General features: G+C 58.4%; 1 protein-coding gene across 4 annotated transcripts in view; it reads right to left on the reverse strand.

Annotated features, from left to right (window-relative positions):
• The window catches only part of COL5A1 (collagen type V alpha 1 chain), a 177832-nt gene that overhangs the window by 64354 nt on the left and 91162 nt on the right, over positions 1–22316 (reverse strand). For all 4 annotated transcript variants that reach the window (XR_005219102.1, XM_037851096.1, XM_037851098.1 and 1 more), the window contains exons 13-27: positions 22096–22188; positions 20752–20808; positions 19617–19670; positions 19243–19296; positions 16709–16762; positions 15309–15362; positions 13761–13814; positions 11860–11904; positions 9523–9576; positions 8839–8883; positions 8153–8206; positions 7903–7947; positions 6853–6906; positions 3100–3144; positions 1029–1082 (exon numbers count right to left, since the gene is read on the reverse strand). Coding sequence is in view for 3 of the 4 variants with exons in the window: in XM_037851096.1 (XP_037707024.1) it covers positions 1029–1082; positions 3100–3144; positions 6853–6906; positions 7903–7947; positions 8153–8206; positions 8839–8883; positions 9523–9576; positions 11860–11904; positions 13761–13814; positions 15309–15362; positions 16709–16762; positions 19243–19296; positions 19617–19670; positions 20752–20808; positions 22096–22188 (816 nt within the window). In the remaining variant the exon portion in view is untranslated. The remainder of the gene's footprint in view (positions 1–1028; positions 1083–3099; positions 3145–6852; positions 6907–7902; positions 7948–8152; positions 8207–8838; positions 8884–9522; positions 9577–11859; positions 11905–13760; positions 13815–15308; positions 15363–16708; positions 16763–19242; positions 19297–19616; positions 19671–20751; positions 20809–22095; positions 22189–22316) is intronic.

A 22316-nucleotide genomic window follows, 5' to 3' on the forward strand; every position in this document is an offset into this window, starting at 1 on the left:
GCGGCTCCACCAGCAACACCTAAGTCTGGGTTCGAGCCCTGCCTGCCCCATTGGTTTTAGGAAAATTTGGGGCAAGTCCCCAAACATTCCGGTCTCGGGTCTTCAGCACCACACCCAACCCAGGCTGGCAGCACGCTGGATGCAGCCAAGTGCAAACCCCCCGAGACCGCAAAGGTGGGGGAGGCGCCTCGATGTCTATCCACCTCCTTCAAGCCAAGCTGTAATTCCTTAAATCAGGTTAAAATCACAGTGGACGGGAAACCTGGAGCTCAAAGGCACTGCCGAGCCATGTCGCTGTTCTTGGAGAAGGAAGTGCACGTTCCCACGTGCCTTCCTGACCGCACAACCCCTACACACGCGTGTGCAAGCACTTCCTGAGAGCAGCCACCTCCAGGCTGACGGCCCAGCTCGCAGCAAATGCAGCGAGCGCTGAGGAAACATGCGAGCCCGGGTTTTCGGGTACTGCACTGAGCTCTGCGCCCCGCCGAACAGGGTTCCGGGAGCCTTTAAAATGGCAACAACACGACTGTGAGTAAACGGACACCTTCCCGGAACAGCATCTGTTAACTCCGGTCTGCCCAGAGGCCCTCCATGGGCACAGGCTCGTTTTCTCTCTGAACGTGGAAACGGCCCAGGAGAAACGCTTCCAAGCCTCCCTGGGACGAGCTCCCTGCGCCTCGCTGTGCCCGCTCCCCGCAGCCCGCGTGAGACCTGGTAGATGGCAGGAGGCCGGGCCAACGGTGGGTGAGAGCCGCCTGCGGCTAGAGGGGTGCCCTGTGTCCTCGCAGAAGCCATCCTCGAGCTGCCCGCCCCGTCCGCCCCAGCGGGAGACACCCCTCGGGGCCCTGCCTGGCCGCCCCCTGCCCTGCTCAGCCCCCGTCCCGGACCCGACCCCGCGCACACGGGGAGACGGCCAGGCGGCCCAGCTGGGACCGGAGGGAGGTTCTACCCCTGCAACCAGCCACGCCATGTCCCGCGACCCTGGCGACCTCCCGGAAGACCTGGTGCTGCCACAGGGTCTTTCTCACCTTGACTCCTCGGGGACCCGGGTAGCCGATCGGACCCTGGGGGCCAGGAGGACCCTAAAACCAAAGAGGAGAGGCCGTTAGCGCCGCTTCAGTGGGCAGGGCAGCTCTGCCGGCTCCCCGGCTGGGTTTTTCCTGTAAGCAGAGCAGACACCCAGGTCAGACCCTCAGGAGGGGCTCCCCAAGGAGGCAGGGCCAGGCCTGCAGACCTGGACACGCTGGACGCGAAAGGAGGAGGCGGCGGGTGCAGGAGCCGATGCAGACCATGAGGGAGACGGCTGAGGTCACTCGCAACCTCGGGTCCACTCCAGCACTGCAGGCCTCCCGGGGGTGGGGGTGTAAGAGGGTGAAGGGGGGCTCTGGGTGCGGTGAAAGGGCTGCACGGCTCCAGCCTGGGATCTCGGGTGGGACAGAGAGCTTCTGGCTGGGAGAAGGGGACGAGGGCCGGTGCATCTGGGGAAGGGGTGGCCTTAGATGGCCAAAGGGCCTTGCTATCATCTGGAGCCCGCTGGACCCTGCCGCCCCACTGTCCATCCCCGGTCCAGGAGCCCTGGGTGGTGAACGGCCCCCTCTCAGCACCCTTTCCTCGTAGCCTGTGAATCAGCGCCAATCAGCTCCTTGTGTCCGGACCTGTTTGGCCGTTCCCTGCAAGAGGCACACTGTGTGCCATGAAGGGGCCCAGCTGGAGCTCGGGGGACCCCGGGGAGTGAACGGACGCCTTCGTTCAAGGTGAAACACCTGCTCTCGGGATGGCTGCCTGGCACCATGGGCTCCAGACCCGAGCAGCCGGCTGGCACAGGGCTCTGAACCCCAAAGCCCCGGGTGGCCCCGAGTGCTGCCCACGTCTGACAGCCTGGGAATGCTGGTCCCGGCGCAGATGCTCCAGGCTCCATACAACATGGCCACAGGCAGCACCGGCACCGCGGGCCTCTCCTGCAGAGTGGGAGCTGCTCATCCGAGCCCCCCCAAATGGCTTGGGCGGGCTGCCTGGGTCGGGGGCCAGAGAGGACACTAAGACCCCACCAGGACCTCCAGGTGGCACAGGACGGTCTCCCGTGCCCTCCCCTCCCGAGCCCGCCTGCCACGCGGCAACCTACTCTCCTTACAGAGCGCGGATGCCACCCCCTCCCTCGTTTCCTCTGTCCCATAGATGGGGACAGGGCCTAGCACTGTGTCTAGGGGTGTCGGAAAACCCCAGGTTTATCCTCCTCGCTGTGTCTGCTGCCTGCGGAGGGGAGAGGGTGGGCCCAGAAGGCAGGCAGGTGTGGGGAGGTGTGAGGGCCAGGCCCACCCTCTCCCCTGGCAGGAATTAAGTGGGGGCCTCGCTCCTGCTTCTGGAAGGTGCATCGTCTGAGCAGCCCGGCCTTAGTTCACAGCCCGAGACGATGGGATGCCCGTCCCGGAGCAGGTGACCAGCGGGCACCGGGGTCCCTGAAGGAAGCAGCTGAGGGACAGAGGGTTTAAGGGCACTCCCTGCAGCGTCCCCCACACTGCCGTCTCTCCTTCCCTCCTGTCCTTCCACAGGGTGTGGAAAGTCAGGGCGGAGAGAAGGCTGTGGTCCCACAGAGAGGAGATGCCTTGCCGGGCTCACGGTGCTGGGGACGGAGGTTCTCCCTGGTTCGGGGGTGACCGCCCTCACCCTCCTTTGTACCAGTGTCTCCCTGCACCCCACCCCTTCCCGGGCCCAGCAACTCCACCGGCCCTTTCCCCTCTGGCCCAGAAACTGCACGCTCATCCAGTTTGTGGCCGAGATCAGGCTGACCGCCAGGACACTGCAGAACACTGATGACACCAAACTGGCCACGCACAAAAGAGCCAGGTGGTGGGGGCACTGCGGACGGCACAGGCCCAGGGAGCGTGCAGGTGGGGGCGGGGCCTCTGCGCACCAGGTGAGCAGGGCCCTGCCGGCCCCCCGGGCTGGGTGCCCTGAACGGAGGCCCGGGGAAGGGCCGAGGCTGTCCTCAGCTCATCTGGCCTGTCCCTTCCAACTCAGGGAGTCCCAGACCAGAAGGAGCCAGAGCCCAGAGCCACTCTGCAGGAAATGCCGGGGGGCTGCGGGAGCCCGAGGACCCACCTGGCCTCCTTTCTCTCCCGGAGGGCCTTCTTTGCCGGGGTGCCCCTGTCACAGAAGAGAAGGTTCTCGTTAGCTAGGCGCCATGTCAGAAAGCAGCCCTCCCACACGCTTCCCCCCTCAGGGGCATCCTGCAGATGGGATCGTAGCAACCGACATCCCAACTCGCCCAGGAGTGGGAGAGCGCGGGACCCCACCACAGCCGGGTGCCATCTGTAAAATGGGAACAGCTCCCATGGCCCTGCCCAGCTGGGACCAAGTCCCCCCCCGGCCTCTAGTGCAGGCTCTGCAGGCAGAAAGCAGGCCTGAGCCCCACACAGCCTCACTCCAGACCACCTGCAAGCTGCCCCCTGAAGAACAAGTCCTGGGCTAACAGTCCTGGGCCGTCTGCAAACCGCAGACTCTCCGATGGTCAGGGGAGAACCGGGCAGAAGGACCGGGCCAGGGCGCAGGTGAGTCAGTCACTCAGCTGAGGGGTCCCAGCCCATGCAGGTGTCAGGGCAGGTGCCTCAAACTATGTCCCCGCGGGGGCTCCACCGGCCCTGCAGATGCAGAGGGGAGCTGAGAGGCAGCTGCACCCTGGAAGCTGGGGCCCAGCTGAAATGGTCCCCTCGGTCACTGCCCCATCCACCTGCACCAGACTGAGCTCAGAATGCGACTTCCCTGACTTCCCAACCCAGGCCGGGCGCTAGGCTCTAAGACCTGAGTTCAAGATCAGGGAGCCAGAAGTCAACGAAGCACAGTTCCACGCCACAAGCTCCAGGAAGAAGGCGCTGTGAGGTGCGGTGAGGGTGCTGGCAGGGCAGGGTCTGGAGGCCCCGGTTCTCCCCATGGTAACACCCTGCCCTGCTGTGTGACCTTGGATAAGGCACCCACCCTCTCTGGGCCTCCACAGCCTCATGTGTAAAATGAGGGGTCTGGACACTCTTGCAGCCTGGGAGACCCACAAGTCCTAAAGATCCGGGACACTACTTCTAGACCACGCAGTGTTACGGAGACCCAAGTCTCAGCTCCTTGAACAAATGATCTGTATGCTGGGTTTGAGGCCTCTGCAAGACCGAAATTGGGGCTCACAGCGCCAGTGCCTCAGGTCTGGCAAAGTGGCGCAGCTGGCCGCCAACAGTGCCAGGAGGAGGCGGCCCGCTTCGGGGTGACCAGGATGGGAGCGGGGCCTGCTACCACTTCTGCCACCCCGTGGTGCTTGGGGGACTTTAGGGCCACATCCATCAACCACAGGCATCCTTCTGTGGAGGGTGGGGAGTGGGGACATGGGGTGGCCCGTGGGTGGTCAAGCCCCAGGGTCCAGAGTGACACACCCAGGGGCAGACCCCACATCGGGGCCCCTCGGGAAAGCGAGCGGCCTCTCCACACGTCCATTTCCTCGCTTATGGGTGGAGATAATAATACACCTGCGGCTGAGCTGCTAAAGGGATTAAAGAGACTGTCTATAAAGCACCCAGCACACCAGCCACTGCCAGCAATTTCCATTACCATCACTGCTAGGTGAACTGAGTCCATGTGGCTAGAGGACAAAGGTTTTCAGGTGTATTTCTAGAACAAGGGTGATTGTGTATGTGTGTGTATGTGCGCCTGTGTGTCAGCTGGGGGGACAGGTATAAAAGACAAAACCCACTTATTAAAAATTTTTAAACAGAAACAGACTGAAAGGGGGGAAACCAAGATGCTCAGAGTGAGCGAGGCTGCGGGATGGAAGGCTGAGTGGTTTTCCTTTCTTTCCACTCGTTTGCATTTTCCAATATTGCATAATGTGTGTTACTTTTGTAATAATGGGAAAATAATAAAACTTAAATTTTTTGTATTTGATCTTTTTCTGATTAAAAAAGTAATATATGTTCATTGTAGACAATTAGGCAAGTGGAAAAGAAAATTAAAATCCTTCCTAACCTCACCACCCAGAGGCAAGCGGTGCTAAGAGTGTGAGTTAGTCCTTCCTAGCGACTTTCTTGCAATAAAGGATTGGCATCAGGTGATATTTTTTTAATTTCATATTATATTGTGGGCATCTTCTCCTACCACTGAATAGTCACTGAAATTTGAATTTTGCCAGCTCCGTACCGTTCCGCTGGATCCTAATTCACTGACCCACGTCCCTCGGTGGATAATCGAGGATGGTTTAACAGTGCATTAAGTACCGGGGCTTTTTTGAAACAGCCCACACTCCTTGATGAGTTTTAAATCTATCTTTCTTTCTGTAACCAAAACCAAAACAAACTAAAACAAGAAAGAAAGAAAAAAGGAAGAAAAACAAACACAAACTCTCTCTGTGAGGTTTATCGACCTTAAAGGTTGTAATGGAGAATGTTTCTAAATCCATTTTTTTTTCCAAATTCGCACAGGACGACTGGGTCGTATCTTTAGGGCCATCGTGTTCGTCTTTCCCCCTCACCTCCTGCCTAAGCGCCTTCAGTTTTCAGGAGCTCGCACAGCCACAGCTAACAGGATCAGCCATAATTTTGTATTTTAAACCTTAAATAAACGTTGGTTGCAAAAAGAGGAATTTCGAGTCTCGAGGGGCAGCCTCCACGCGCAGGGGGCAGGTGGTGATTTTAAAGGCTTCTCTGTCCCCGCAGGAGCCGGGGAGGCTGGCGGCCCTTCAGGGACCCTAACTCCACGGAGGCTCTACGTGGGGAGGGGCTGCGGGCCAGCGGGCACCCCTGGGCGCCTTCAACATTAAATGAGTGGGAATAAAATGACTGCCAGGCTGTGGCCAATCCCGGAGCGTGGCTCGCCTTTGGGGACATCTCAGAACATTGATCACTTAGCATCCCACCTCCCACAGGGCGGTTCACCCCGAGGACCCGCCAGCTGCTGATTCCCATAAAGAAGTGGCAACTTGTGTGTTCATCAACATCTGAAAGACTTGCCACGAAAATGGAAATCAGTTGCATGTAAAACAGCCACCAATTAGTTGTCAACGTATTTAACATTCTTATTTAGTTTTCCAGGGAGCTATTAGAACAATGAAATACACTATCTTAAACAATTAATTCAGCTAATCTTGTTTTCTGAAAGAGGTTCTCTATTCAGCATCCATTAAATCTTCTAAAAAAATAGAAAATAAAAAATTCCCGGCAGCAACCTACACACAGAATGTGAGTGCGGACGTTTTCCCTCCCCCTCCCCTCTCCCATCCTCCCTCCCTCACTCTCTCCCTCTCTCCCTCTCTCTCCCTCTCTCTCCCTCCCTCTCTCCCTCTCTCTCCCTCCCTCTCTCTCTCTCTCTCTCTCTCTCTCTCTCTCTCTCTCTCTCTCTCCCTCTCTCTCCTGCACAGGGCTTGGCCGCAGATTGGATTTGCTGCTAACGCGCTAATTTGGCTGCACAGCTGCTGCTCACACACTGCAAAGGCATTTGCTAATCACTCTCAGTTCTCAGCATCCCAACAGTAAACACCCCTTCCCTTCCCTCCCAACCTGGGGACACAGGCCGTCCCCTGGGGCCCAGCAGACCCCCTGTTTGTAGTTAAAAAATGCAAGACCTGGCTCCAGTAATTAACCAGCACACACCAAGAAACACTGACCCTTGGACTGAAACATGTTATGAAAAGCGTGTCCAAAATCCAACAGTTGCTGAGCAATCTGATGCGTGCAAAGACGTCTTCACTGGCAAAGTCGGGAGAGTAAGGGGAGGGGGGCACCCATTGCTGTCCCCACGCGAGGGAGGTGGCCGCTTGGCTCTGCAGCCGTCCCTGGGAGCAAACTGAGTGCGGGGACGGGCGAGGCGGGCAGGGGTACTCACCGGGGGTCCGTCGGCACCAGGCATCCCGGGGAGCCCTGGCTTCCCCAGAGGACCCTAGGACGAACGAGAGATTCATCAGGGTCACCCGGGGTCCTCCCTTCCAGCCTCTCCCCAGGCGTGGCCAGCCCGACTGCCCCGAGGCCACTTTGCAGCACTTCCGCCCAGGCCTGCGCCCCAGCTGTCTGCAGCGCCCTCAGGATCTTCCCACAAGGGGGGTGCGATTTGCTCCCCTCCCTCCCACCCGGGGCCCCCCTCTGCCCCTTGTCGGAATCTCATCTGCATTTTCCTCATGTCCTCCCAGACCAAGGCCCCCGGGGTCTGTCCTAAGCCCCTCCGGGCGCCTGGCAGAGCCCATGAGCCGTGGCCTTGAACAGAAGGGGCCCCTGCGGGAGGCAGGACCCCCCAAGCCCCAGCTCTCAGAGGGGGTCCCGGAACAGCAGAGACCATCTCCCAGGAGCTCCCCTGAAACACTCCCCAGGACATTCTTCGGCTAGGGCCTGGCAATCTGTTTTTAACCAACTCTCCAGAGGATTCTGATCTGCTGAGAACCAGCCCCTTAGAAGTTGTGTCCCTGGCCCCTGCCAAGGTGCTTTGCATGAACGACCAGTGCCTGGGGCGAAACCTCCAGCTCCAGAAGGCTGGGGCTCAGTGGTGTTGAGGGACCAGGCAGGTGCTGAACACAGATTTAGGGTTGCAAAACAAAAGGAGAAAAAACACCAGAATCAAAGAAAACACTCAGTTAAATTAGAATTTCAGATAAACATCCAGTGGTTCAAATGGAACTGGGTGTTCTGCTTGTTTTTTTTTTTTTTTTGGCTAAATCTGGCAACCCTATACATATCCAGTGAATGAACGAATGAGCGAATGAATGAATTTTTGAGTACACAATGTAAAGATCCAAATAGGCTCCTCCACCTCTTAGCTTGGGGAGCCATCTGGACAGGGGCTCCTCAGGTGGGGGTGACAGAGCCCCTCGCGGCTGGACATGGAGGGGGGCAGGATGAAAGACCCCTGGTGGGCAGCCCCTCTGCCCTGGCACAGGCCACCTACCTTCTCTCCTGGAGGCCCGATGGCGCCCTGGGGGCCTGGAAGACCCTGTGAGGGGAGAGAGGGGCAGGCAGCTCAGGGTGCTGACTCCCCAGAACCCGCTCCCCGTCCTCCTCTGACGCTCCCTCATCCCCACAGATTACTGGGGCATGAGCCGCAAGCGCCCTGGGGGCAGAGCTCCCTGGGGCTCCCCTCCAGGCCTGGGGCCAGAGCGGCAGGGTGCCCATGGGCCTCCTCCCCCAGGCTCACTTACCTGGGCACCGGGACTGCCCTGCTGCCCTGGGGGGCCGGGTTCGCCTTGGGGACCCTACAGGAAGTCAAAGCAAAGGCATGTGGGCGGCTCCGGAGGGCTTGGGGGTCTTGTTCTTTCTCCCCCATCCCGACCTCTCACTCGCTTATCTGCTCGACACTGCCCAAAGCAAGCACCAGGGCACGGCGCTCAGGAGCCCGAAACAGGAGATGACAGTGGGGACCAGCCGGGAGCAGAACTCGGGCTCGGGTCCCCCAAGGCCCCTGACGTCCACGTGGATATAATGAGCACCAGTATGGCTCTTGCAAATACACCCCAGGCCTCCATCCATGAAGGCACGTGTGAAGGATGAAAGGAACTCTCCAGAGAATATTTTAATTGGTGAAACTTCCCAAGGGAGCCTGTCATGCCGAAGTCTCCCAGGCACCCATAAAGTAGACGTGGGCGTCCCCAAGACCCGTTTCCTGTACATCGCCAGTGTTGCACAGAGAGGACACGACTTCCCTCCGCGCTTGCCCGGGGCCATCTGTGGATCGAGCAAATGCTGGGCTCGAGGCCTGCAGCGTGGGTGGCTGTCCCCTGGAAGGGTGTACCCCAGCGGCGGGGGCAAGGGGGCTGGCATCTGCGTCCCCCTTCACTCGCCCCCAAGCCTGGGTGGGCTGTGCCATACCATGGGGCCCAAGACTTACCACATTTCCTTTCGGGCCCGTTTGTCCATCCATACCCGTCACACCCTGGATGAGATTTTAAAAAGAAAAAAAAAAAGGCTGAATGCAGAAGAATTAACAGCACTCAAAAGGAAAATCTCACTCAGCGTGGCTCTGACCCCAGCCCAAAATGTATCAGATGATAGCACACCCTTTGGAAGGGGCAAGGCTGAATCCTAAATCCCACCCTGAGGACCCATTTATCAGCCCACGGAAACCCTCGGTTATGGATAAACAGCTCCATGGCCCCAAACATCATCTGGGGGCTGAGTCCCATGAAAGGAGGGTCAGAGCAGCTGGGAGAGGCCCTGGGAGAGAGCAGGGCAGAGCCCAGCCGGACCCAACAACTTCTGTCTCCAACCAGACCTTTCCCAGAAACTGCTGGAAATTCTTCCAAGCAGGGAGGAAACACATCCTGAGTTACCACATGTTGTGTGCTGGGAAAGGACACAGCCGACGACGCAAAAGGGGAAAAAGTGGTCAAGCCAGCTGGAGCCATTTCTTTGCTTAGCACTTAAGAGGTCTGCAAACACCTCCTGTTTGCACAGGAAGACTTGTGCAGGCGTCAGCTCAGAAGATGTGCCTGAAGGCCCAAATGGACCACCAGCAGAGGCCCAGTCTCCGGGGCCTTGATGGGAGGAGACATGCAGAGATCCCAGGACTTACGGGAGGCCCAGGAGGCCCTGGGGGCCCCTTCGGTCCAAGTAGCCCACGCGGCCCCTGTGGGAGGAAAGAGGGATGAAGATTCCAAGTCAGCGGGAGCCTTGTCCTGCCTCCCCTCTCTGCAAGCAAACCCTGCAGTCCCTCAGCCCCTGCTGGTGACTCAGGCCCCAGGTCTCCCAGGGTGCACAGCCGACACCCCTCGCTGTCCTGCTTCATCTCCTGGGCCCAGCCCACCTCTCCACCAGGATGCCAGGGACCAGGAGGGACCTGGGCAGGGGTCTAGAGGCATCCTCGGGGAAAGGAGCCTTTCAAGTCGGCAGACTCCCTTTCCTCTTTGCTCAGGGCTGCTGAGCAAGAGCGTCCTCCCAGAGCCAAGCCACACAATTAGATTCTGCTGCGTGGGGCGCTTTTGTCCGGCTGCTCGTTACCGGCTCTCTCTCAGTCCCTCTCTGTGAGGGTATTTCTGGTATCGGAGAGGCCGGGGCTGCAGGGAAGAGTGGGCCAGCTGAGAGGAGGCCTTGACATCCAAGCACATTCAGACAGAGGAAGGCAGAAGGAAGCTCAGATCTTTTCTGGGGTGGCCACGATGGACATGAGCTCTGTTACCCCTGCCTGGGTGCAGCCCCAGGCTCCAGTGTCGTCCAGGATGGGTTTCGAGAGAGAAGGTGAGACAGCAGAGCCGTCACCTGCCTTGGGAAGGAGGGTCCCCCACCTTGCTCACACCCACGCTGCCAGCCCTGCATTTACCACCTTTCACCGAGACAACTGGGTTTCAAGTGCCTTAATTTTAATAGAACCTTTTCAGATTCAGTAGAAGAAAAATCTTTCCCACATGTATTGTCACTTAAACGTTTCCTTCATTATTTTAATGTCTAATGGTATAAATGGTTTTTAGAAGTTAATAACCCAGGAGGTATTGCGCAGACATACGTTAGAGACAGAGCTGGGGTGATGCCTTCTCTCCATGGCAATCAGACATCTAGGGTATAATTTAGCCCCAAATGAATCTGGAAATGTCGACCCCAGCTCTCCGCTATGCAGGGCTGGCAGTACTTCTCATCAGGTACCATTGCCAAAAACTTACTGCCTTGCTGACATTGGTAACCAGAGAGAGAAATTTTAACGGCAACAGTATGTGAAAAGTAATTAATTTCCCTTTTATTGCTGAGAAATTTTGCTTCAGCCTTGAAAATAACTCAGCCTAAGGGATAGGGTTCTTCGACGTCCAAATGAGCGGCAAGTCTGCAGGGCTCCACCTCTGGCTGTGTGGCCAGTGCAACCGAACCTGCCCGAGTCAGCCCCTTCAGCTGAGCCTGAAGCCCCTGCGTGACTGCAGCCCGGACTCACCACAGTGCACCTGGAACCCCCGCAATGCACCTGGACACCCCCTAGGATGCACCTGGACAACATCCCCCAAATTGTAAGTGGACATCCCCACAGTGCACCTGGGCACCATCACAATTCACCTGGACACCCCCCATGGTGCACACAGGCAACCCCCATAATGCACACAGACACCCCCCCTCCGCCATGATGCACCTGGACACACCCCACGGTGCAACTAGACACTCAACACAATTAACCTGGACACACCATTTGATGCACTGGACTCGCCCACCCAAAGCACCCGGACACCCCCATGCTGCACCCAGACACTGCAGCAGTGTACCTGGCACCCCCATAATGCACATGGACACCCCCCATGGTGCACGTGGACACCACCCATAATGCACGTGGACAAACCCCCATGGTGCATGTGGACACCCTCCCATGGTGCATCTGGACAACCCCCATGGTGCACTGGACACCCCCATGATGTACATGGACAGCATCCATGGTGCACCTGGACAACCCCATGAAGCACTTGGGCACCCCCCATAATGCATGTGGACAAACCCTATGGTACATGTGGACAATCCCCACGATGCAACTGGATACCCATAGCGATGTATGTGAACAACCCCCATGATGCATCTGGACAACTCCCATGATGCACCTGGACAACCCCCATGATGCACCTGGACACCCATCATGATGCATGTGAACAACCCCCATGATGCATATGGACAACCCCCATGGTACACCTGGACACCTCCATGATGCACTGGGGACCCCCAATAATGCATGTGGACAAACCCCATGAGCATGTGGACAACCCCCATGATGCACCTGGACAGCCCCCATGATGCACCTGGACAGCTCCCACGGGCCTATCTCTGTTCTTGAGGCTGTGCCATAACTGTAATCTATCCCAAGTTGATCTAGAGCATGCTCCCGAGCAAGCCCCTTCTGGGGGCTGTGGCCCTACCGAGGAAAGCCTCAGCTGGCCAGTGGACTTACCGGCTCCCCAGGCAGCCCCCTGGGCCCGACTTCTCCATCATCACCCTGCATGGGAGAAAAGAGGCAGGACTTCAGGGCCAGGCTGGACAGATGGGGCACCCTCCGAGACTACTGTTCCTGTGATGACATGAGTGCAGCCAACAGAGGAGAAGGGACCCAGGCTGAGGTTGCATCAGCACAGTCCAGATTCACTGTACTCATCTGGCCAGAAAAGCCCGAATATCTTCACTCCTAGGACCCCACTAGCTGCGTGGATGCTGCAGGTGAACAGTGAGCCCAGGGCTCGGAGGCACCTAGCTCAGGAGCTCACAAACCACAGGTACAGGGAAGGAAAAGCAGGGCAAAAATAATGTAATTTAAAGCATTTGGTTGCCTTGGTAAACTGCAGACCTGGGGTGGGCAGGAGATGGGGGTCTACCCCCAGGGAGACAAACATCTCTGCAAGGGTCCTAAGCACAGCTGGACCAGAGCAAACCAAGGTGAGCCTCCTCCTTCCGGCTCTGCAGGTACGTGGCTCCACGGGAGGTCCCGGCGCAGGACGGGCAACCTAGCTCCTCTCGGCTGAGGCACTGTTCTGGCCTCCTCCTTTCCCCACACACTCACACAGACATACCTGCCTGTGTACATGCTCACACATGCACTCACACTTGTGTGCACACACACATATATGCAAACAGGCACACACTCATGCCTGTATGTGTACACGCTCACACATGCACATGCTCACTTGTGTGCATGCATCCACACACATTCACAGGTACACAACCACACAGGCATGCGTACACACTCATCTGCACATGCTCACACACATGCTGCATGCTAACACACGTGTGCATATGTACTCCTGTGTGTGCACACATACATGTTTACACTCACATGTGCGCACACACATGGCTGCTCACATGTGGGTACATACACACATGTGCATACACACTCACATATGCACGTTCACACTCATACACTAACACACACTTCCTCTGATTCTAGAAGCAGAGAATTTGGAGGTACATCTAGAAAACCCCCTCTCTCCCTCCTCAGCTTACAGGTGGCAGTGCTGAGGCCCAGGCGGCTGGCCGGGACAGAAACGCTGTGAGAGCCTGGCCTCCCAGTGCCCTGCAGATCCTCCATCTCAACCCTTTTCCCTAAAATACCCCTCAACACCCCCAAAATTGTCTGAGTCATGAGGGAGGGCAGGGGTGGGGCTGAAAATCCTCAGCAACACGCCTTCTGGGCACAGCGTGTGCTCAGTGAAAAGATGTTCGGCTTTAACCTCCAGCACGCGCAAGCGGCACTTCCGTGCGCTCCAGCGTGAGCGGCCAGCCTCCGGCAGATGTGGGCGACAGCTCCACTCCCGCCTCGCTCTTTCCAGACCGTCACACGTCACAGGTAATTTGCCCCTCTCCACCTCCAGAGCCAGCGACAGTCACACTGTCCTCCCACCGCCTTCCTCTGCCCCCAGGCCCTGGAGCACCGTCACTCCGGCTCGCCGCCTCCATCCGACCTCAATTGGGTGAGGTCTGCAGCAACGCACGCTCATTAACCGCTCTGAAATCTTCCCCTCGGCAGGACCCGGGGCCCCTGTCTCCCACAGTTACATGTGTCCTTTCCAAGACCCGTGACAGCCACTGCTGAATTTGGCCCGCTAGCAGCAAGGAGAACGTAAATGCTGTTCGTTTGCAGTTTGCTTTCATCTCCAAGTTCTGCGCAGCCCGGCTCTCTGCATCGATGGCTGTGCTCGCTGAGAATCACCTGTCCCTCTTCCCAGCCCCCCGCAGCTCCCAGGCGTGGAGGTGAGGCACCCCATCACACAGCCACTTGGCATTTCATCTTCAATTTTCCTGCCCAAACTCACTGAGGGACGGGGCAGGCCTACGTAGCCAGGGATAGAACGGGCTACGTACCCTTTCTCCGTCATCTCCTGGAGGTCCTGGCGGGCCGGAGGGACCAGGATCGCCCTAGAAAGTCAAGGTCAGTGTTAGCCACCCCAAATCATACTCACACACCCCATTTAGCCTTTCTCTGATTCTGAAACTGAAAACTATAACTCCTCTAAAGATGTTTCTGGCTTTGGACAGGGTCCCTTTGGAGACCGTGTACCCTGGGGTGTCCTGGTGGTGGCCTCCTATCTGATGGAACATGGACATCCTATAGGCAGGGGATGTGCAGGGCTGGGCGTCCGGCAGGGCTGGGCAGGGGAGCACTGCGAGGTGGACACCCTGAGGACGTAGAGGCGGCGCCTCGGCTGCACGCTCCCTGAGCTCCCCACGTGAAGCAGGGGCGTATCGCAGCCTTCAGGCAGAGCTCCCACCTGGGCTGACCCCCATGAGGGTCAGGGCCACGTCCCCTCACGACCCCAGCAGCTTCAAGGCCCTGCAGGCAGGGGATGACCAACACACAGGAGCCGACTCGGCCGAGCTCGAGCAGTTAATGCATGGATTTTGGAGAATCTACACAGAGCTTCGGCTAAATTGCAACATCCCTTTTCTCAATGTATCATGAAACATAGCATATAACCCTCATGGACAGCATTGGTAAACCCATGTGTGTGTGCACACACTCAGGCCTGTATGTCCACAATACACCAATACATAAACGGTAAGTTGTCCACATCAAAGACTACGGATGAGGAGGCGACATCTGATGAGCTGCAAGGAGGTGCCGCACTGACCCCACTTTAGATGGGGTGATGGGTCACACGGGCCGCGAGGTGCGGCAAACGGGGGCTGCCCTGAGGAGCCGTCCTGGCGGAACGCCGGGGCACAGCAGAGCTCGCTCTTGGAAGCAGCCCAGGAACTCGTCCTCAGAACGCCACGGTGACTAAAGGCAGCCCTGTCTCCCATCCGACCCGAGCTGGGTAGACCCGGCCTGGCCCTCCACCACATCCAGAGAAGGGGCCCTGAGTTACTCTTGGGTGTTTCCCACACTCCGAGCCCACCCACCAAGGGGCTGGTCCAACATGGCGCCAGGGGCCCCTTTTTGCTGCGCAACTCAAGGGGTCTTCCCGGGATGGATTTCCAGCAGTTTTAAGGAGGAGACGGCCTCCCCTTTGGGGCTGCCTCCCGGAGCTGCCTGCTCCCCAGCCTCTGTCCCTAAAGGCACCTGGTTCACCCCAACCTCCCGTGATCACCATTTTAACTGCAGCCTTCAAAATGTCATCTGGACTTCCTCAAGATTGGCAAGAAATCCATAAAACAGACACCCACTCTCCAAAAGGAAGGGGTCGTTCCTCTCTCTTCTTGTGCCCCGCAGGTGAGAGGGCCCCCTGGCTCCTTCGTTTCCACCCCCTCCTCCCATGAGGTCCGTTTTAGCGACCACTCTGGACTCGAGGGGACCCACCCCCACCCCCGTTCCAAGGTTCTAAGGTTCTGGAAGGCCTGTCCATGAAATATCGCTACTGCGCCACATCCTTCCAGACCTTCGTTCCGGTAACTCCGGAGGGAGACACTTACCCTGTGGCCCTTCTCGCCCGGCAAGCCAGCCAAGCCATCGAAACCGCGGTCACCCTGCAAGGGGGACAAAGGACCAGTTCAGAGGCCACCTGCACACACGGACATGGCACTGCCACCCTCTGCAGGCCATACTGCACGTGGCACCTGTGTGCCTGGGGGCCTCGGGAACCCTGCAGCCCAGACCACGGCCCCCACCACTCATTTCACCGCTGTCACCTGTAATCCCAGCCCCTCCTTCCCCGGACTCCAGCACAGGCAGGCAGAGGGAGGGGTGGCTTTTGTCACAGAGCCACAGGTACGTCAGGGAATAAGACCCCACGTGGGCTCGCTGGCTTCTCCCCATCGGAGGCCAGTGTCACGCGCACAGTGCCACACCCATTTGGCAAATGGACCGCGGGCATCCTGGCCCCTCCTTCTGCCACCCCAGGAGCTCAGCTGCAAACGGTGTGCAGCAAAGCCAAGGGGAAGCTATTTTAGGCTTCTGTTACTTTGTCGGTGAAAAAGGCCCATGACTCTATTGAAGCAGATTCAAGGATTCCAGAGAACTTTCTTCTCCTTCCTCTATCGCCCCATGTCACGAAGACCAGAGCCGCTCATTAGCTGGGGCTCCTAGGGAACTGTTGGGGTTTATCCACGCCAGTTACTAGACAGCCTGTCACAGTGGACGGCTGGCGTCTCGTCGTGCCCCATCCTCCACGGCCCTCTCCAACAGCTGCTGCTGTCCCCATGGTGGCCCCTCAGTGGAGAGGGTCCCTGTCCCTCTACTCCTGGCAGGGCCTTGGACAAAGGCTTCCAGGAGCTAAGAAGGACAGACCAAGCATGGAGGAGAAGTTTCCCACCAAACTTGAGGGCAGAGGGACCGACACAGGGAACCAGAGCAGCTGGGGGGCAACGAGGTCTGATTTTGTTCACACCCAAACGTGAGCTCCGGCACTCACCCATCAACGCGTATTCACTCCCTACCACGCCCCGAAACCCAGACACTCCAGAGCTGGACAAGAAGACCCCAACCCCACGGCTCTCCTTGCGAGTTGCCTGGCAACATTAAGGCCAGGGCATCCCCACGTCAGTCTCTGGTTGTGTGCAAGTGACTTTTCAGCTGCACACACACAGATGGCTTTCAATAGTTGGGATTCCATTCCCCCACGCTTGCCACCCATTTGCAAAAAGCAGACTTCATCCTTAAGAAAACCACCTGTGACTCTCATGTTTGGTCATGAACGTGACCTGTCCAATGCCTGGCTTCAGCTCACTTCCAGAGTGACACACGTGGACGCAAATTGCCCCAGCCCCGAGGTTCTACCCCCAGGTGGGCGCAAGCATTGCAGCCCCTCCCGGTCATCCTAACCGTGATAGTGACCACGGGACCCGGCTCCCAGGGTGGGGAGGGACAGTCCTACCTTGGGGCCAGTTTGCCCGGGCATTCCTCTTGCACCATCACTCCCAGCTCGTCCCTGCAACGGAAGAAGAATTGTCAGTGCAAATAAGTAGCCGGTCCACCAAGACTTCCACGTGGTGGTGGGGAGCGACACCGAAGACGTGCCCGCCGTGGGCCACGGCCCCGTGGTCTGACGTGTCCAGGGGACCTGGATCTGGGAGCCCAGAGGCTGCTCGATGACTCACACCAGAGGAATTTGAACACGGGGCCTTGCCTGCCTGAGCTGCCAGATGGAGATAATGCCACCTGCCCTGCCTGTGAGTCTGAGAAGATAATATGATTCGACAGGTGAGACTATGCTGGCAGAAAAAGCGGTTGAGGAGCCACGGCCACCTGGAGGACCGTGAGTTCATGACCGTGAGATGAGGCTGCTGGCATGCCACCGCAGCATGTTTCCTTCTGCAGAGTGGGGAGCCCCAGGGGAAGAGGAAGCAAGTATTTAGTCAGTCTCTCTGCCTAAGGGAGACATTGAGGCCCAGAAGGGAGATGCGTCTCACTGAGACCACGCAGCCACTTGGGGGCAGGAGGCAGGCTCTGCTCTGCAAGGTCCCCTCACCGCCTGTGGTCCCTCCCATGGCTATTACTTCCAGCTGTGGAAACAGCCGAGGACAACCCGTGGTCTCCATCCAACCGACTTTGAGGCTGAAGGACAGGCCTGGACCTTCCAGGATCCACCACGAAGGCCTCACCCAGGTGGGGCGACCACTTGGCCAGTCTTCATTAGATTCAGCCAGAGCTTGACACACTAACGAGGAACAGCAGCCAAACGCATCTGAGACCAGATCAAAGAGGGGCCGGCCGAGCACAAGGCTCCGCTGTGCGCTTCTCTCCTTTCTGTTCCCACCTGCCCACGTCTGGGCCCTCTGGCACGCGCTGTCGAACGAGGCCCATCAACCCACGCTCACCGCCGAGCAGAAAGCACATCGGACAAGGAGAGCGTTTGGTCTCTCAAAGTACAACAAAGACAGTGAAAGGCAGCCCCACACAACAGCAGGGAAGAAAGAGGAGATGGTCAAAATGGAGAACAGGGATGTGGTCTGGGCTTGCTCTGGTTGAAGTTTAACGAGGAGCCGCTGAGGATGAAAAGTACTTTCAGAAAAGATGTGTGCACCGCACAGCTCTGGAGGGCCAGTCAGGGAGCCCCTCTGCTCAAAGACCTGACAATCCTCAGAAATCAAGGGGACTTCATCCCCCAAAATGTCATGATGTCTTAGCATGAACTAGCCCTGCAGAATTGGAAGCTAGCTTCTACAGCCCTGTCGGGATTCGCTTCTTGTAGGCAGCTCTAGCAGAGAACTACAGAGACTGCTCCGATGGCTCCATGGGCTGGCCGCCCAACTAGGACCCTCGCACCGGCTGCCCAGCTCCGGGCCGCGCACCTGCCACCATCGTCTCTCTGTGAACCTCCGGTATGCACGCACAACTCCTTAAAACGCATGCAAACTCACAACCTTGATGCAACCTCACTCTATAACTGATCACATCACCAGCCACTGCTCTTAGCGTTACCTCTTCTCTCCGTGGTTTTTACCTTCTGGGTCCTCAACAGATAAAACAGATTATTTCTAATGAAAGCTGATAAGACGTGTTTTCAGTGACACACAAGAAAACCTTCATGAACTGAAACTTGTTTCAGGATCTGATCTCTGATATGTCTCCCAGTCATCTACCCAAAAACCGCAGGAATTCCGAGTTGGGGTCCCTTTTAGAATCTTCTAGCCCACCTCTCCACCTCATGCCTGGATCCCCACCCCCACCCCCCGCAGATCCTGGAATGATCTTTAAATCTAACTCTCCGAGATGGGAGGATCTGTAACCAGAAGGGAATTACTTGTTTTGTCTATTCTGAAACTAAAGCAGGAAGAGATAGCTTAGACTGGCAAAAGGCCTTCTGAAGGCTTGTTTGTACCTAAACAAATACAACACGGCCACGTTTTCTTTTCATTCACTGGAAACATTCACAAGTTGAAAAAGGTCCCTGTTTAGAGCCCGCTGTGGTTACCCAGGACTTCCCTGCTTGCTTGGGTGGTGGTGACTATTTTATAAGCGCACGGTGTATTGCAGTGGCCACGGTCACACGGAAACAAATGCATTCCATCCGCTGGAAGCTCATTCCAAACCCAAAATCCTGGGTGGTCAGGAAAACCCTGAGCAGCTGCCTGGCCGCTGCCCCCAAGTGAGGCCGCCCCAGAGAAACAAGCCGACCGATGAGTTGTCTTCTCAACTTGCTCCCAGGGGGCCTGGGAAATTGCTTTAAATTAAAAATGTGTATTAAACTAACTTAACCCGCTGAGGTCAGAGACCTTGGAGACAGGCGTGCTGCGCTGTGGGACTGCAGGTGGCCTTGGGTCGGACGTGCCCCTCGTGCAGGGGGGAGGCCCAGGCTTTCGGCAGGGGCCCGGCCTGTACGGGGCTGCCAGACGGCTGGCGTGGAGAGTGGCTTCACTCGTTGCCCCCCTCCTCCCGCACACACGCCCACAAGCCGGGGACACTCACCCTCCTTCCAGGCTTTCCCGTGGGGCCAGGCGGGCCCTGCACACCTCGGGGACCCTGCCAGGAATCAGAGGAGAAAGGTCAGTGGGGTGTCCGTCTCTTTCAGAGGAAAAAGCCAAGCCTGCCCTTTGCCGGTCCCCATGGCCGAGGCTCACGGTCCCAGTGTCCAGCAGCGGCCGGGGACCCAGGGCCGAGGAGAGCTGGAAACAGAAGCGTAGGCCAGCTTCTCCCTGCTGCAGCAGGACTACTTCTGACCCAAGTCCAGCGTCACCTAGAGCCACAGCGGTTTTCACTCATTTCCTTAAAGAAGCGCAGCCAAAAGGGCCTGGCTGTCCCAGGATCAGCACCCCAAGGCCGCGGCGTGGGCGCCCACCTACCTGAGGTCCCAAGTCTCCAGGCTCGCCCTTCAAACCGCCGCTCCCAGGAGGGCCCTGCGGAAACACGTCCTGGATTAACGTTCGCTCAGGTGACAGGGGCCGGGAGGTGACAGGGACGGCGCAGGGCAGGACACGGTTGGGAGCTGCCACTCTGCCTGCAAGGACCGGCCTTCCTGGCCTGAGCACACCCAGAGGGAAGGACGGAGACTTCCCAGAGGGCACATGCAGCAACGCTGGATCTCTTTCTGATCAGGACCTAAACTCCAAATGGCGATGCTCGCAGGAGCCGTTCGCAGAAGCCAAGCAGCTCACGGCTGCCTCTCTCCGGGGTGAACATGGCCATGACCCATTACAGCCTCGTGTGTGTCCTGTGGGCCCATTTCAAGGGAAGATCCCCCAGAAGATGGGGGGCCTGGGGCAGGACTGAGCAGAGAACTGCGGCCAACGGTGAAGTCTGCTCCCTCCTGGTCCACGAGGGCGAGCAGCCGGGGGGGCCACCGCACCACTTAAATCCATCTCCCTGCACGTTGCGAGGGCACCTCCACTCCCAGTGACCCCGTAAGCCTAGATGGGGCACAGGCCACACCCATCTCGTGCAGTAAGGAGCCCAGGTGAGAGCAAAGGATTCAAGCAAAGGCAGGGGGACGCTTCTGTGGAGGGCTGAGAAGATGGGACCCCAGATTTAGGTCCCGCGTTGACGCCCTCTTCATCTTTGGGAAACACGAGGACTGGGACCCTGGGAGTCTTGGGGCATGAAGCGAGACAGTAGCCAGCGCATGCATGGCTGGCGCTGCCCTGTGGGACCGGAACCTTCCTTCTCGCACCTCCCCAGCTCCCTGGGCCACACCCTCCCCCGCTGAGGGGTCAGCGATGCTCAATATTGGCTGTTGACAGCATAAAGTGCCTTCCCCCCCGGGGTGAGCTCGCCCCCGCCGCCTCTCCTCTCTCGGCCCTGGACGCCCCTGTGATCCCACGGCACAGGTGCCCACCCAGGCAGGGAAGCCGCCACCCCCAGAGAGACCGAAGACGGGGCCTGTTCCGGCTGCCCACCCACGGCCCAGGGCCACCTGTGTTCACACAGCCGCTCCACAGCCCACTGCTCTCCACGGGGGACGCAGATGTGCCAACAACTTACCATGGGGCCGGGCCGCCCCGTCAGACCCATCGGGCCGGCCGGTCCCCTCAGCGCCAACTGCAAGAGGAAAGGACACGAGCTGAGAAACGGCCCTCGGCAGCCGTGCCCGGGTTTGTGAGCCACGGCCAGGAGGGAAGGGGCCGGCCGTTAGGGAGAGGCCGGGAGCGCCGGGACTCCAGACACCCACCAGCTGTGCTGGGGCTGCCGGCAACAAGCACGTGTGAGAGGAGAAGGCAGAAGTGGAGCCCATGACAGTGCCAGGTACCCCCTTTGGAGACGGGCCCTCCATCCACGTGGGAGCTTGGCGCCTCTAGCCAGTCCTCCCTCCTTTCTCCCCAAGTTTCACCCACATGGGGACAGGGCGCTGCTCTCAGGCCGTCACCCCTGGGGCTGAGCTGGGGTGCAGAGAGCGCGAGCTCCCACTGAATGATAAAATGGTTTCTTTCCCATGGAAGGTGCTTCAAGCACTCACTGCAACTGGGGAGGTATTTGGGGGAGTAGCGGAGCCTTCTAGGGGACACGGGGCCCATGGAAGAGGCAGCTGCCCACGGAGCAGCCCCAACACCTGCCAGGGCGGCCAGGCTGCAGGGAGCACGTCCCACCCTGCTCAGCCTTCCTCCTCCCAGCCCACCTGGGCCCACCCAGGGGACACCTCCCACCGGCCAATGCACGGGTTCAACCGACTGAACTACAGAACCGCCTGCTTCAAATGTGCAGCTTCCTCTCCCCCAGGCAATGCCATTTTAATTTTGAAAGATTTTTGCGCTATCAAATACTCTTATGAGCACCTCTCCCACTTGGCTTCAATTAAAACCCACCGGCCAGAAGGCCACCCCGGCAGGCCCAAGCCAACAAATGCCATCGCGGGCAGCGGGCCCTGTCGGGCACCAGCTTGCCTCATCTGGGCAATTTGCTACATGGCAACAACTCGCTACTCAAACTGTCTGTGGTCACCCATGCACTCGGATCATTTACATCCACCGCGGGCTGCGAGCCACAGAAACGTCACGCAGACATGAGCTTCTCTGGCGTCTTCTTTCTCCATCACCAGAAGCTGGCAGAGGGCCCAGCGTGGAGAAGGTTGGCAAAGAACAGGAGGTGGGCCTGTGGGGTCCGCTGGGGCTGGTGGGGCCCAGAGGACCCCTCGAGGTTCTCGCTGATGCTTCATGTGGGAACTTGGGACCCCTGAGAAACCTGCCCATGCGTGCCCAGTCTCCTGACCTCCAGGACACACAGCACACTCCCCGGGGTGAGACGAGCCACCTGTGCTCCATGCTGGGCTCTGAGCTGCACCCCCTACTCACTCCGTGACCCCCGCCCGCCCCGGGGCCCGGACCCACTCACCCGGGCCTGCTGCAGAATGGCCTGGGCTTGCGACTCCTGGGCCGAGACCATAGGGCCTTTGGAGCCAGCATCGCCACCCCCTCCGAACCGGAACTGTGGGTGTAAGACATGGGGTCACCAAGGGAGCACCAATGTGGGCACCAGTGCCGGCAGACCCCGTGGGGGACAGCGGAGCCGGCCGTGCAGGGTCTGGTTCGGTCGCTTCTAGCCCCCTCCCTGCA

This window comes from Choloepus didactylus, chromosome 10 (genome assembly GCF_015220235.1).
Source record: "Choloepus didactylus isolate mChoDid1 chromosome 10, mChoDid1.pri, whole genome shotgun sequence".
NCBI classification, from domain to species: Eukaryota; Metazoa; Chordata; class Mammalia; order Pilosa; family Megalonychidae; genus Choloepus; species Choloepus didactylus.